This window comes from Protopterus annectens, chromosome 1.part2, assembly GCF_019279795.1.
Source record: "Protopterus annectens isolate FY-2018-M chromosome 1.part2, PAN1.0, whole genome shotgun sequence".
Classification (NCBI taxonomy): Eukaryota; Metazoa; Chordata; order Ceratodontiformes; family Protopteridae; genus Protopterus; species Protopterus annectens.
The window spans coordinates 364,755,381-364,772,922 of NC_056727.1; the positions used below are offsets into that span (position 1 = coordinate 364,755,381).

At 38.7% G+C, this 17,542-nt stretch overlaps 1 protein-coding gene across 2 annotated transcripts in view; it reads right to left on the bottom strand.

The window, feature by feature from the left end:
* The window catches only part of LOC122789193 (THAP domain-containing protein 6-like), a 265,593-nt gene that overhangs the window by 31,749 nt on the left and 216,302 nt on the right, over positions 1-17,542 (bottom strand). For both annotated transcript variants that reach the window (XM_044056472.1, XM_044056464.1), the window contains exons 5-6: positions 16,285-16,480; positions 5,487-5,545 (exon numbers count right to left, since the gene is read on the bottom strand). In XM_044056472.1, the coding sequence (XP_043912407.1) occupies positions 5,487-5,545; positions 16,285-16,480 (255 nt within the window). The remainder of the gene's footprint in view (positions 1-5,486; positions 5,546-16,284; positions 16,481-17,542) is intronic.

A 17,542-nucleotide genomic window follows, 5' to 3' on the forward strand; every position in this document is an offset into this window, starting at 1 on the left:
TTTTATGCCTAGATCCTGATGTCAAACTTTTTTTTTTTACATTCAAACAATTTCTCTTTCAAAACTTTCTGCATTCCTTCTGCAGTTTTTCCAAGGATTGCATCACTCCAATTAGCTTTACATAGTGACTGTTTTGCTTCCATACAACCCGTTACTAATCTTCTGTGAACTAGTTTAGATTTCAGTTTTGCAGAATTATCTAGCAACAAATTAACCTTGATAACCCCATTAGCACTGCACATCAGTGGTGGTAAAACTTGACATAAAGTAACAATAATTTCTTAAGAAATACAATGTCTGGAATGTTCTGTTCACTACTAGGCTTTTTTATAATCTGAAACAATTGTTGTTCCTGAACATAAATTGTAAATAATTTCATTATTAATATTGCTGAATCATTATTATTACAGTATGGGTGGCCGTGGTGGTGCAGTGGTTAACTTTGCTGCCTCACATCAAGAGGTTCTCCGCGGGTCGATCCTCGGCTGGGGTGTCTTCTGTGCGGAGACTGAATGTCCTCACTGTGGTTGCGTGGGTTTCCTCTGGGTGCTCCAGTGGACTTGATACTCTAAACTGGCCCTAGGCATGAGTGTGTGCATGTGTGTGCCTTCCATGGAAGGTTGGGCGCTGGGCTGGCAACTCGACACCGTAAAACTCCACTGCAAATTATGAGCGGACAGGTGATCCACTGTGGCGACTCCTAACCAGGAAAAGCCAAAAGAAGAAGAATTACTATTCCAGTATGTTTCTGGTAAATTTATGTCCCCAACCACTATTATTCTTCCCTCCCATGTTTCATGCAAGAAATGTATGAATTCTTATAGGACATCAGAACTTGACTTTGGTGGTCTATACACTCCAGCAATTTAATATTAGAGCATTGCCTTCATTGTCACAGTTACACAACATTTGCTGTTATATCTGAACATGTAATAAATTACAGGTCTCAATCTTTAATCCCTATCATAACACCTCCACTTGATTTTTTGTTATAATGTTTATTACAGTAAAAACATTAATACCCTTACAAAACTGGTTTTCAGTCATTATTCTTTAAACATTTTTCACAAATAATAACATCAGTCATATGGGAATTTTAGCTAATCTTCCAAGCTATCTTCTTTGGCTATAGGCTTCTTTAGCTATAAGCTAAAGGCTCTGTCTATGTCTCATGTCTATGTCTCATACAGACACTTCAGAGGTGACCTCTGTCAGACATACACAGCAATCTGAAACCCTGCCTTGATCGGACTGCTGTATATCCACAAGTCAAGCTCCACTCGAGTAACCCAAACACGTGACCTCAACCTGGTCTGTGACATCAATAGGACTTGGTGTGACAGAGTTGTGTCCCAGAGACTCCCTCTCCACTTCAACCACAGTACTTCATTAACCCTTTTTAAGCACAACCTGGATAACTGGATGAGGAACAGAAGATACACCCCTGGGATTCCACCTGTGCCCCTGTTGGACAGGGGCAGTGGGTGCTGACTTGTCGGAACATGGGCTAAATTGCTGGCTAGGCTTGTAAGGGCCTCAGGGCCAATAGTCTAGTAACTTCCTATGATTCTATGAATAAAAAAATATGAATGCTATTAACATTAAGAACCATTACAGATGCATCAAATGTTACTATCTGTGAACTGTTACATATTCAACCTGGCAAAAATCCTGTCTTGTGTTGGTCAAATATTGCAAAACATCTGCTGCAAAAATTCTCTTCCCTGATCTTGACAAGTACATTCCATCCTATCTAAACGTGTGTCCACAATTAGGCCTGGATGCTCTACATATTTCTATTTTTTTTTTTACAACAGGAAATTTTTTTTAATGTTGGTATTTACCCAACAATCTTTTCATTCACGGTGACCCAGCTCTCCTTTCTATATGTGACTTGTGAAAAATGCATCCCAACACCTATACAAGCTATGCCATCTAAGAGAGCTGTATGTTCCCTATTAACAGTCAGAGCTCTTGTGGATGAGTTAATTTGTACCAACATGAATACAAACAGATCAATACTGCCTTACATTAAGGCATTCTAAGGCCTTTCTCACGCCTTCTATTTTTGCTCCTAGCAAGCATAACAGTATTTAATGTTCATATCTTCTCTGGAAATGTAAGTTTCAGTTGCTCTAATAATTGACTCTCCAATTACAAGAGTATCCTTTCTGACCAGATCTGAGGAATCTTCAACTTCTAATTAAATAATATTTGCTTTATCAGTTGTTAGAAAGGAATGATCTTCATCACCATTAGTCTTATTAATCCCACTGTTTTTTTCATTGCTTATTACATTTGCAAGTATACAATTGTCATCCTGCTGGCTTCATAAATCCACAGCTTGAGCCATATTACCAGCTTCTCTCTTCTTCCTCTTTTTTCTTACAGTAATGTTCTTCAACCCTTCCACATTAAATTTTTTCCCCTGTTAACCTGCCCTTTGCCTCTTTTTTCTATTTTTTCTTTTCGAAAAAAAAATATTCCTTTTCTACAGACTGAAGGCTTTTCCTGATAGAAAAATGTCATTACTCCCTGTAATCGGTGTTATATAACAAAGCAGTGTCCTTTAGTATGCATTCTCTTTGCTTTATAGACATTAATCAGTTTCTTTTTCTTCCTTATTTGTTATGAACTTCTTCCTTTCTTTGTTTTTTTTTTTCTTCTATATGGTCAGAATCTTCAGATTGCGGAATATTTGCATCCAGAATTCCAAAATTGTAAGAGATATCATCTTGTTCAGCAGGGTTTGAGTGATCTTTACTGACAAAAGACACTTCCTTTGCTAAATGTGTTCTATTTGCTCTTTGATTAACATTATTTACCTCATCAGTCCAGTCATTAATGAATGTAACAACAGTTGCTCCAAGTTGTACAAACTGCACACCTGCGATCATCAATAAGTCTGCATTTACTACTAATAATGGTGACCAAAATCATGATCATCAAGATCCCGAGTGTTATCAGGTGTTACCTTTAAATTTGCATAGCATTTAGTACACTATACAAGATACTTGTGCTTTAGCAAATCATTAATGGTATACTCATTTAAGGATCAATTTTCAGCTGCAAATGAATGAAGAATTCAAAAAGAAAAGGATAATTAAAATCAGGTACCACAAATTTCAGAGACTGTAAATCAACTTGTGTGAGGAAAATTACACAAAGAATATACAACTAAATATTACATTAAGTACAATAAAGTCTTTGCTCTGAATGTACCAGTTGTCAGTCACATAAAAAATAGAACTCCTTTACATCACATACAAATGTGTGCAGTAGTTTCTGCTCGCAGTTGCACCTCTTTTTAATAGTAAAGATCAGTAAATTACAAATCAACAGAGGATTGTTCAGATAAGTTCTGGATTGTCCGCTCTGTATTCTATTTGAATTTTTATGTGACTAGGCCCCTTGGGATGGCTAGAGTATGCCTGTCTAAAACCGATCACCTTTCTCACACAAACAGTAGAAATTAGAGGTAAAACAACAAACTATACATCAGAATAAATCTTGTCTGCAAGTTACCCTTTATTACTACAAAGAGTGACGTGTTAAAAAATAAAATATAATATATATATATATATATATATATATATATATATATATATATATATCAAAATAAATATCTTACCAGGCAATTGCACAGTAGATCACAAACCAATGCAGTATTGTAAAGATAAGCTCTGGATGATATAGAATGCTCATATATGAGGACTGTCACCATAAAGAAGAGGGAATATGGATGAATGACTGCATGAATGGAACTGCCATGGTAGACATCACAACAGCTAAATGCCTGCTCACCAAGCAAATGCGATAGTTCTGTCAAATGGAAATTAAACGCAACCAAAACTGCTAAAATGGGGTGGGCTGTAAAGCGCAAAACACTACCCATATTAAATAAGGCATCAAATAATATTTCAATGTCAGCAAGGGCAGCCTCATTACTGTACTTCACACAAAGATGGATAACCCTGTCACAAGACTGAATGAAACAATACATACCCATAAGTGACATCTCAATTGGACAGACACTACACTGTGATTGTGACAAAGGTTGCCATGCAGTACATGAAAGATTAAAGCAAAGAAATGTCCTGCCAGATCCATTTGGGCATCAGAATGACGTTTGTTATAATACTGTATACAAACCTCAAGTCTGCTACTTAATTTGTTACTTACTTAGTGAGTATCTTTCCATGCACAGATGAGTCAATATATTTTACCTGATGGATGGTTTTGATAGCACAGGTGGGAGTAGAAGAAAAAGTGATAATTTGAGTTTTTAATGATGATGACTTCTGTGTAAACCTGCATGATTTACACATTAATAACTGTGTGGGGAAGTATGTTATTCTGGTGTACAAACTAAATTTCTTCCCACCCTTGCTGATTCTCACATGCATATACAAGCAGACAATATGGATACAAGGCTGAGTTTATTCTGTAAAAAATGTCAACTTGATATGTTCCACTTCTGTTTGTTTGGCTGCACATCAGTGGAACTGTACATTCATTATTGACAAAAGCTTTTAGTTTTTAATAGTCCATCAGGAGATGACTGATATGTATACATGTGATGTACTCTCTAGTCACAAAGTGGCAAAACTGGAAAGGGTGTAATGCAAAAGCAAAGTTCCTCCTAGGGATACACAAGGAATTCTAGATTAATTTTACTTAATTTCATTACAGTCAAAAACTGCAAAGCATTGCTGCTGTTAATGCCACATCCCCTATATAAACTATAAGATAAACAGAAAGATGTTTACGAAATGCAAGTGATCATAGAGACATTGGGGCACACCCTGGAGAGACCCCTCCCCCCCTTCCATCCTGCTTCAGCACTACACTGATGTGCTTTGCAGGCATGCTGATGTAGGTGCTATATGTATGTACAATACATTCGTTTTTACTTCAAAAGGCAGAAGAACATTAAGAAAGGTAAACAATTTCTTTCTTAATGTGATTGTATAATGGCAATAATCCACTCCTGTGTAGGGAATATCAGCCTCTACCCACAGCTGATTTTGTTTAATCATTCGGGCTTTGCCCTCATGATCAAACCACACCAACCAAGGGTATAGACATATACACACACATTCACATACACACACATATACACACACACACACACACACACACACACACACACACACACACACACACACACACACACACATTTGTGGATTTCTGTTGAATTACTCCTGATGAATTACTCTTAACATGATTATTTGTGGCCTTCAGAAAGGAAATATCAGTCATTTCTTTCTTGAACATCTGACTCACTTTTCCAACTATCTGCATATTCTATTTATTTTGCCCATTGTCAGATTACAGTGTTTTAGTTAATTCAGCATTACTGGTCATAATTTTACTAGAACCACATTTACTCTGTTGCAGCATGCAATGGAATTCTTTTCTCAAGAGGTAATTGATAAATGAGTGAACACTTCATGGTCAGATGAATATTATGCTAAACAACTTACCTCATAAAGGTCATCAGCATCATAATGAAGTGGTTTAGAAGATGGGCTCATTTCCAGATCTGTTTACAAAGTACAAAATTAACAGTCAGTGAACTACACAAATCTGTTTCAAACCATCAATTAATTACAAGTTCACATGTTACATTTTAATATGCTAAAGTGATTCAATGTATCTCCTCTGAGACAGGTTTGGAAGCAAGGGAGGAGGTTTGGTTCAGAAAACAGCCTGGAAAAATGAATGAATACAAGTATCCTTAGTTCCATTGCTAGCGGGTCATTTCTAGGCTCCAAAAATACCTAGACAAAAACATAGAAATGTGTGAAAGTCATGAACTTCCAAATGTACTATTTTGTTATTAGTTATTTATTTGTGGATGTGTGCATTTGTGTGTTTGTTTAAGTGGTACTTCCTAGACCCTTTTCAGCCATGATTTGGGTCAAACCAGCAAGAGATATATGCTGACAATTTAGTGTAACTATTCAAACAGCATGTTTTGGGGATATGGGAGGAAACTTGAGTAATATGAAAAAACACACACAGACAAGGGGAGAGCATGCAAAGCTCTACAGAGTGTGACTGGAATTAGGGCTGAACCCCAGACCATGTGGCTGTTGAAACAGAGATCTTACCACTTTGCACCATTCTGCCTAATGAGACTGAAGCAGGTATTAAAAGTACACCGAATACTTATTAAGGGACAACATTGCAAATAATCAGAATAAAGTAAGAAGTAATCTGAATGATTCCTAACTAGATGTCTGCTTCTGGATCCCTTTAACTTCTCTCACCTGCTAGGAAAACTGAGTGGGACAAACCCTTTCATTCTTCTCCCTCCCTGCCTGTCTCCTCTAATGCAGAGGCCCCTAATTTAAAACTAGTTGCCTGAGTCAGTGTGTTAGGTCTCCACCCTCTGTGCCAAGGGGGCCAGGCTGGATTACTTTAAATTCATATCTTTTTACATCATTTCACAATGGAAAGTAGCACTATCCTGCAACAGTCAATAAAAACTACTTTGGAACACAGTATAAGTAAGGAGCACAATGATGTTTATCACTCAGGTTTACCTCACCTGGAAGAGGCATCTTTGAGAAAACTGTCTTTTGAAAAACAGGATGAGAGACAAGGTACACAGTAAATACAAATTACTTAAAAGAAATTTTCCTCTAGTTTACTGACAGCAATGATACAATCAACATGAATGCACGAAGCATCGGAGACCATCCAGGTGCAATTAACCATAGGTAAAACTGCCCTACAGTTTGTAACATGCTACAGACCACCTTCTCAAACTCAGGAAACCCACACAGCCTTCCTGAAGACACTGGAGAGTATGAATGTCTCTCCAAACACCATCATATTGGGTGACTTCAACTACCCAAACATAGACTGGGAACATTACTCAAGCCCCAACACCCTAGCCCAAAGATTCCTGGAGTTCATAAACTCAAATGCTATGGAACAACTAGTCACCATTCCCACAAGAGGAGAAAATATACTAGACCTGATCATCACAAACATGGGGACAAAATGCTCCACACCAGAAGTATATCCCTCATTGGTGAGATCAGACCATAAATTAATCTCACTGGAGATCCACATCCCGCCCCCACCCCAGCAAAAAGACCACAGTGAAGAACTTCTCAAAAGCAAACTTCACACTTCTTAAGACTGGAGTGGTATCCTTCAAGGCCCCCGAGCCAGTGGAAACCACAACCCACGCTGCTGAAACTCTTACAAATGCCTTCTACGAGCACCTCCAGGAATGTATGGATCAAGCAATCCCTAATAAAATCAAGACCCTTTCCACCAAAGGCAGGCGCCCGGTCTGGTGGACCCCAGCCATAAACAAACTCTACAACAAGAGGAGAAATCTACTACATGACAGAGCAAAATCCCTAAAAGGGAAGGCCTCTCTGATCAATACTAGCAAAAAACTACGATCACTCATAAAATCATCCAAGGCCAAATTTGAGAGAAAAATCGCTAATGACACAAAAGACAATCATAAGGCCTTCTTTAGCTATGTTAGAAACCTGGGTGGAAACTCCCAGATATGCTCAGAATTAGTCCAAAATGATAAAAAAATCACTGAACCCACAGACATTGCCAACATACTGGCAGACAGGTTCAGTGCAAATTTCTCCCCTCCCTCCCCCCCAAAAGGAGAAATATCTATCCCACCAGAGTCTAGCCTCCCAAACATTTCAGATGCCCAGGTGAGAGCTGCTCTCTCTAAAGCAAAAAACACAGCATCAATGGGACCGGACGGTGTCCCCGGCTGTGTGCTACACGAACTCAATGAGGAACTAAACCCACACATAAGGCTGCTGTTTAATCTTAGGCTTACTACAGGATACGTACCCAAAGAATTGAGTACGGCAACTGTGGTCCCACTTCACAAAGGCAGTGCTTCTACGGACCCTGGAAATTACCGCCCCATAAGCTTGACGAGCCTTGTCTGCAAAGCTATGGAGAGGATCATAATGGAACTCATAAATAAAGACATTGGGGACCTACAGACACTGGATCCTACCCAATCTGGCTTTGTCAAGGGTAGATCCTGCCTCTTGAACTTGGTCGACTTTTTCTAAACAGTCACTAAGGCCATTGATGAGGGTAAGGCAGTTCACACAGCCTACCTTGACCTAGCAAAAGCGTTCGACACAATACCCCACTCGGGCATCATAGAAAAGCTCACCAGCTTAGATGTAAACCCATATGTCACAAGATGGGTTGCAAACTGGCTCAAGGACAGAACACACAGGGTTAGAGTTGCTGGTGCCATGTCAGACTCTAAGCCGGTCACGAGCGGTGTCCCACAGGGCTCAGTCCTGGGCCCCCTCTTGTTCGGCATTTATTTTTCTGAAGTGCAGGCAAACATAGGGAGATTGTGGCTGACAAAATTTGTAGATGACTGCAAACTGGGCACCATAATTGACACTCCATCAGACACAGACATCCTCCAGAGAGGTCTCATAGAAATGGATAACTGGTGCCAGAGCCATGGCCTTAAGCTAAATGCCAAAAATGTATAGTCATACCCTTTGGGAAAAACAAGGTAACCCTAATTACCACATAGGTGGTAATCCATTAAACACTGGAAGAAGTTATCAGGGACCTGGGGACCCAAGTTGACAGTAACCTCTCTTTTGACACTCACATTGCCAAAGTGGTTAGGAAGACCTTCTACATTGCCCACCTGATCATGAAGGGATTCACATCCAGATCAGGAGAGGTCATTGTACCCTGTACTCTTCACTTATCAGACCAATGATTGAGTACAACGCCCCATTCGAATGTACCTTACCCGACACCTGCAGCAGTTGGAAAGACCCCAAAAGTTCCTCACCAAAAGGATAAAGGGGCTCAAACATATGTAGGTGGATGCCCGACTGAAGAAACTCCAGCTCTATTCAGTCGCATACCGTCTGCTCAGAGGTGATCTGTGCCTGACATACAAGGCCATGTCCAACCCGGAATTAATGGACATGCTCCACCTCAAAAAATCCAAATCCACCAGAGCCACGAGAGCAAGAGACTTAAACCTCAACACGGATATAAATAGGACGTGCTGGAGGGACAGATTCATCACCCAGAGACTCCCTACACTATGGAACAGAATCCCAGTCCATGTGAGGCAGAGCCCCTCACTGACTCTGTTCAAGAGAAATCTTGACGAGTGGATGGGAGATCGTAGGTTTACCCTGGGAATCATCTCTGTGTCACTGCTGGACAGAGGCACAGCAAACTAATGGGTATAGTATTCTCATCCTAAGGGGTGGTGAAAGCCACACACACACTCTGGCTGGGCTTATAAATGCCCTAGGGCAGATAGCCTAGTATGAACCTATGAACCTATGAACTACAGAATAAATGTCCACACAGAAATCTTACCCACCACAGCTAATGTATTTTGATTAATTATATATTTATCTAGGACAATGTTAGTGAAATAAAATATCTCACATATAACTGAATAGACCATGAAGTCTGTATAACAAAGAAAGAACAAATGACTCATTAGACTTTCTCTCAAAGCCTTTGCATTGCTATATTAATCCTTCAGTAGAATCACAAGACTGAAATAGCCATTCAAAAAATAAATAAAATATAACATTTTTAAATAGTTTATGATCAATGTGCTTTTTTCTTCAGAAGCTGGTCTTCATGGTAAGTAATACAAAATAAGGGCAAATTCTCATTCCACAATTACACAAGCCAGTTGCAATGATTCACAGTCACTAAAAATGCTTATAAATATAGTGTACGTTGAAGCATAGCAGGGTTACACTGTGTTGTAGCAAAACAAGCTACCAATTTAAAAAAATATAACTGAGGTAAACAGTATTGCATACTGCCCTGCCATTTGCAATACTGACATTAAATAATTAACATCCAAGAATGCCTCATTCTGACATTTTCTTTCCTTTTTTTTACTTTTAAATATTTAAGGGGAGGTAAACATAATAGTTCTGCTAAGTCTGTGTGAGTAGCAATCCATTAAAGCTTCAGCCAGATTGGCCAGTTTTGAGTACTGACCAGGTGGTAAGACAGAATGAAGGGGTATACCCACAAATTGTCTATAAGAAGGGGAAGAACCTCAAGGCGTTGATGGAAACAGGGATAAACATACCTAAGGTGAAATTGAGTAACAGATATGTTGATATAAGTGCAAGCACTGCTCCCTATTCCATCATATGTTGATAAACAAGAAGTACACCACTGCTAATAATGTCATTGCAATTAAGGGGTACTTTGATTGCAATGCACAATGCAAGGTGTACTCCGCACTTTGCTCCATATGTCCGTCCTGGCTTTTACATTGGCAAGACTGAGAGAAGATTCAGAGACAGGGTCTATGAGCATTTATACGACATTAAAAAGCAGAAGAACATGTGCACCAGAATCCTGTACATCAGTTTAAATTTGTGATTTTGGAACAAGTACTATGCTATGTTTTTTACTATTAAATGATAGGGGTCCCATGGACACTCACCCTTGAAAAGCACAAACTATACTGGCAACTGTTCCTGAAAGCAGATTTATGGCCGGGTTTAAACGAGCAGTTATTTATTGCGTACTTGCTTCTGTTAAAAGCACTGTAAAGATAACATGTTTTATCTTAACATTTAATGTTGAATTTATAAACACACAGTATAAAAAAATAAAATATTACCTTATAGTTTTTACTTATATATTTATTTCTTATATTTTTAGTTTTAAAACTTAGCATATCTTTTAGTCTAATTTACATGTCTGTTTTAAGTCTTTTATGAGTGAAAGGTTACTATCAAGGGGTTGTCCCTTATACGGAGGCTTGATAGTCACATGATGGAGTTTCTTGAATTCTATTGGAGGAAGTTGTTTCATGTATTTTATCTAGTTACGTTTTTAATTTTAAGATGAAAGCACTCATGTATTCAAGTATTTTTGAATTAAAGGATTGAATTTTTGATAGATACAGTGTACTTCATTACCCTACAGTCCATATAATTTTGCTTCAGCGTGCTGCTTCTTTCCTAGTTTTTAAGGAATTCTTGACTGGCCTCTCCAAAGAAAGTAGCAGAGTTTACATGGGAATCAAAAAACGCTTGCTTTGACAACATTGGGCTATCTCTGACTTTATCCATGCACAACTCACAAGGACTACCCCTGCTACAGCAGTATTCACAGTTATAACACTAGTGTAATAATAATAATACCAATTCCACTACCCCAAATTTAACTCCATCCACCCACTTTCTAGACTGCCTATCCTGAGAAGGATCATGGTAGCAGTAAAATGAACAAGGTAGACCAGACTTGCCTATCTCTAGTGACAATCCCCTGTTCATCCTGCAGGATTCAGAAGAATTTCCAAGTAAGCTGAAACATATATTTCCAATGTGTCCTAAGTCTGTCCCATAGCCTTCTCTCAGAGGACTCTTGTCTGGTACTCCTTTCTCTAGAGGTATCCAGGGGGCTCTTCATAAGACATGCAAACCATTTCAACTAACTCCTCTCAATTTAGATGAGCAGGAGCTCAGCAATCCAGATGGATATTGGGACAAAGGTCCTCACCCTGTCATGAATAATTAGCTCATCACCCTTGTCAAGGAACTTACTTTCCACCATTTGTATGTGTGATTTCATCAAGTTGATCATTATTTAAAGCTTGTGACCAAAAATGAGGAGAGGGGCCACAGATTGACCTGTAAACCGAGGGCTTTATCTTGTGACTCAATCCTCTCTTCACCTCCAAAGTTAGGCACAGTGTCTGCAGTACTGCTGCTGATGCACCCATCTGCAAGTCACTTTTCCAGTCCCCTCTACCCTCACCCCTGAATAAGACCTCAAAATGATTAAATAACTTTACCTTAAGGAGATGTTCTCCTCTTACCTGCAGACAGCCATCCACTTTTTTTCTGTGGTAGAGCCATGACTTCTAATTTAGATGTGCTGGCATTCATCTCTACCACTTCACACTCAGCATAAAACCACTCTGATGCCTGCTAGAGATCAAAGTCACTTCAGGCCAAGACAACAACACTATTATTCAACAACAAACATGAAAAGGTTAATAGGTTAGTACTAGGCTAACTGCCCTTGTGAGCCATTTTAAGCCTAGCCAGTTATCCCTTGTGAGACTCAAACCCTGCACCTTCTGTTTGTAAGGCAAACACCTTAACCATTAGGCCACCCTCCCAACTCATCACATCCTTAAAATGAACAGTCTCCTACCTTGAATGGAACTTTCAAAACTAGTGGGCATGGCCTGCTCTGAAGAGGTAGAGCCAGAAACAACTGGTGGGATGGGGTCCGGTTCTGTATGGCAACAAAACATTTCCAAGACTAGATGAGATCCAGCCAGAAATGCTAAAGATGCTGAGCATTATGGGGATGTCAACGTTAATATGTACTTCCAGGGTTGTATGGAAGATGGGCAGACCTTCTGGACAAATAACTTGGAATGAAAACCCACATTTTCAAAAAAGGGCAAGACACTGTGAGCATGATCTTCAGGGAGGGACCCTGGGACAGCATACAACAGGATATTAGAAAGAGGATTTCAAGTGTTTGATTCAGGAGTACTGTGGATTCTGACCTGTCCATGGAATAGTGGACTACCTCTTTATTTATACAGATATGGGAGAGACTGGGAGTTTGCTAGTTTTAACTAAATTACAGACCACTTACTGAATACAAAAGGGGAAACACCACTCACACCGGACACCCTTTTGTGGCAAACAAGACTGCTGCACATCACTTGAAATTTTTTAAGAACATTCACTCTTTTATTTTAGTTAGAATTTCATCAGAAAATAGTATCCATATTCCATTTAAATAATATTACAAACCATGACGTATTTTAATTTGAAACACCTCAACCAATCCAATGGACTCTCATCAGTACCCAATAAAAAGGCTTCATTTAAATTTAAAAAGACAGGTCAGAAAACGTCTTATATACAATATACAAAAGCATATATAAAATAAACAATTTGTCTAAACAAGTTTGCTTCTTAATATGCATTTGATGTTAACAAATTCATTTAAACCAGGCTCTCTATCTGCCCGTAACAAAATTTGCCACTTCACTTCTTTACTTTCAAGGGCGTTGTTGAAACTTTGAATATGTAGTTTCTGATCCACTGCTTCCAACACAAAATAAAATTTCTTGAAATTAACACATTGTGATGCATGTTTAGCAAGAGCATGACTAAAATCCTTATTTTTAATCACTAAACAACATTAATATATTCTTTGTGATTACATCCTCATGGTCTTTCCTATGTAGTAACTTTCACAGCTACAGCAATTGGCAAGATAAACAACTCCTTCTGTTTTACAGTTATAAAACTGCCTAGCTACAATTCTCTTATTTAAATGAGGAAAATGAATACTATGAACACCACTAATATATCTACAACACATACAGTTGTAACAGGGAAAGGTCCCTACTTTAACAATATTAGTACTATTAAAATTACCATTCGATTTATCCAATGATGCTTTCAAATGAAAACCCCTTTTATAAATAAACTTAGGTTGATCACCCAAAACTTTAGCTACATCTTGATTTCCTAAAATAACTTTTCATTTATTTCTCACAATATCCTGTATATAAGAATCTACACTAATAGATATGGGAAAGGTATGACTTAAATCCCCAGAAGTATTACTTTTTTCTTTTGGAACAAACCCATTAAGTAAAACAGGACTACATTTACTATTTCTAAAATAAATAATTTCATCTTTGATTTGAATTAATCTATCCATAGAATAATTCCTAACAATGAACATGTTGACTAAAATATCAATTTCATTCAAATAATTATTAGTCTACTAAGTCTAACTGGCCTGCCCTCAAAAAATATTCCACTTCATAAAACAGGGGATGTCTACTCCTGTAATCTAAATAATTGTTACTGAAAGTTCTTTTCCTATGTAATCTACTTTCAAAACAACTATGTAGTACATCCGTCCTAACTAAATTAGTTTGTGGACCTACTGAAGGCATATGGTCACTAACCCTAGAACATCTTGTGGATCCGTTAGTAACTTAGGGGTTCCCAGGATAACTGCTGTCTGTCACTCAGTCCCTGCGTTTGTGAAGTGAGAGTTGTACCTACATTATTGGTGTTAAGTTAAATAAGCTCAGCGTTTGACTCCACTAAGCTGCGAAATTAAATTACTGTTGCATTATTCTGACATGTAAGGAGATACACTAGATGGGCCCATTGTTCTACAACTGTTTTGAAAAAAACATCTGTTTTTTGGAAGATGTAGGAGCAGAGTCTGCATATATGTTATCCCTGATAATGGAGTCCACATGGGGGCTTACCAAAGACTCCTCATCCTTCTTCCCCAGATACTCATCAGTGTGTTTTTTTAAGGAGGGAATTGGGGCATAATGACATACTTAGATGAATCCATTAACCTCAAAGTAGTAATCTGGAAGAGAGCTGTACAGTGAAAAGGACTTGTTCTGCTTCTCTGTCTTAGGGACAAGGGCCTCCTGACCCTCAGACTTCTCAAGTGAAGATGAAAGGAAGGGAGTTACCCAACCCTACCAGCTGTAGCAGGGACAAGCTTTTGTATTTATCTGTCAGTGTAACTAGTATGTTTTAAGCAACAGGGATCTGGTGCCCAAAAGCATGAATACTGAGGATGACACAAGGATTTCAAAAGGCTGTACTGGGCATGATGCTGGCATAAGACCATCCTTACTAAAGGTGTGATCCCACACTTATGTAAAAAGGCCCCACAAGATTTCAAACATCTGCTTGTAGTTAAAAGACTGAACCATAAAACCTGCCACAAGAAGACTTGTTGAATATTCCTCAGACTGGGCCACTGAATCTTCTGAGCCTGGTGGCTAAATATCTTAAGAGAAATGACCTTGGTTCTGTGTACTACCACAAAGCTATAAGCAGGAGATTAAATGCTCTGCTCCACGTGTTATGAAGGCTAAAGGAATGATTCAACCAGCAGGCTGGAGAAGGTAGCATCTACACCCCTGGAAACACCCCTAAGACAGGAACTGTGATGCACCTCCTACTCCTCATTTATTACTAAGCCCTCACCAGTCATGGGTAAGTTTTTGACACTTCCACACTGGAGGGATATGGCTTATTCCTCCAGATTGGTTTAAACAAGGCTTGTTCTCCATTTCTTTGGCTAAGCAAAGACCTGTGACTGTGTACAGGATTCTCCTTCTAATCTCCAAACTGGAAAATTTAAACCACCACCATCCTTCTTGTAGTTAGGCAAGCTCTTAGTAGAATGCTTTACACTGTATACAACTACAAGGCAGTACAGACAACATGGATGTGGGTACTGGCACATTACTTGGTATACATACAATCACATAAAAAGATTTAGTTGTTTTAGGCACTTAACATGGAAATTTTTCCACAACTTACTGCAGGACTGAGATTCAAAGTATATAAGATGCAGAAAAGAGCTGGCAGCTAAGGGAGCTAGGTGCATTCCTTAGTGTGGCATGTGGGAACCACTACTACATCCTGAAAACCCAAACTACCGACGCCCAAAATCTCGAGACCAAATACCCAAAACACTAAAATACCGAAACATCAAAACCGTGAAATTCAAACTACCGAAACACTACACTCAACATACACCACACACATACACACACCGTCCCCCAGAACACAAACACACAAACGTAAACTACAGACAAACAGGGGGGCAAGCCCCCCTGCACCCTCATGTGGGGGACTGCAACCCCCCACACCCCCTACTTAAATATTCTAACTCCAAGGTCGCACTACATACACAAACACACGAAACACCACCACACACCTACATTCCCCTCGCACACACACATCACAGTCACAACACATACTTGCACACTAAACCCTAACCAACACTTTTAAACATAGATACTTACCTGACCTGCCACCATACTGCAACACCAGAAGCGTGAATGTCAAACTCCCGATGATCGTGATTTTGAAATTCGCTCTTCTGGTCTTTCGGTAATTAGGGGTTTTGGCTATATAGTCTCGAAAGTTTGAAATTCGGTATTTCAAACTTTCGAGATTATGTAGTGATCCCGGCATGGCATGTGACATCATAAGCACAGGTTCAGGGTATATATGCCCCCAAGAACAGACATTTTTGAGAAAAACATGGAACATGTAATGAAAGAAACAAACTCAATCACAGAGCCACCAAAAAAGATTCCCAATGACAAAGCGACTGTTTCAGTCTACTGTACACTCTCTCACACACGCACACCCCACCCATGTGCACACAAGTGTTAACTTCTTACCAAATATATTACGTACAGACCTGACAGGTTTTGCATATCTGTAATCAGTTCTTTGACTTTACTATGATCCATTGTACTGATCATGGACTGACGGAGACGTTTCTCTCGTCTTGTAGCATTATGTAATTGCCTCTGCAGTCTTTCTACTACTTCCATAAGACCATCAATTTTCTGCTTTAACTGCCGAGGGCTATCTCTGATGACATATGAATGATCCTATGTGATATAAAACAAAAAAAAATCAGTTTTATAAAAATACTGCTGAACATGAATGTATGTATTCTTATGCAAATTAAATGTACATTAGAAAAAAGCCAGCTACAATATTATTCAAATATATTCTTATTCATTTGAAATTTTACATTAAATACTTGGTGCAGACCTATGACCTGCACCTTTCTCGTGTGTTTCACAAATTCTTCAATACATACAGGCAGGCATATATATATATATATATATATATATATATATATATATATATATATATATATATATATATATATGTGTGTGTACACACACACACACACACACACAAATATAACGAAATGAAGAGCTATTCCTTAAGTTCCTTCTCAACAGAAACTGACAATTATTTCTCCAGACTACCTATTAGCTCCTTGATAATATGATGCTGGCAAATGATTATATTTTGAAGAAAAAAATGGGGCTATCTACTTCCACCAAGACTTCCAGGATGCTAAAAAATGTAAAAATATTTAACAGCAGTTCACTACTTTCTTCATAAATCTTAATCACTAATGAAAAATATAATGTATTGCCTGGGAAAGAGCTTACCTACCTGCAGTTAAATGAATGAAAAACAAAAATAGCCAAATGGGGGTTCAAAGTATCAGGTATGAAAGAAGGGCCCTACACTATTGCTAAAACAGTGGGGAGGGTATCAGAAGCAAATGCAATCAATCCTGGTTGAATAATCATTTGAAGGAGCTATGAGATCCAGGTCCTTCTCTGAGACTCTGAGAATATCACCAGCATGTGGAGATCCATGGCCTTCTCTGACACTGAGAATATTATCACCATGTGGAGATCCATGGCCTTCTGTGAGAATATTACCAGCTTGTGGAGAACCATGGCATTCTCTGACACTCTGAAAATATTACCAACATGTGGAGATCCATGGCCTTCTCTGACATTCTGAGAATATTATCAGCATGTGGAGATCCATGTCCTTCTCTGACACTATGAGAATATTATCAGCATGTGGAGATCCATGGCCTTCTCTGACATTCTGAGAATATTATCAGCATGTGGAGATCC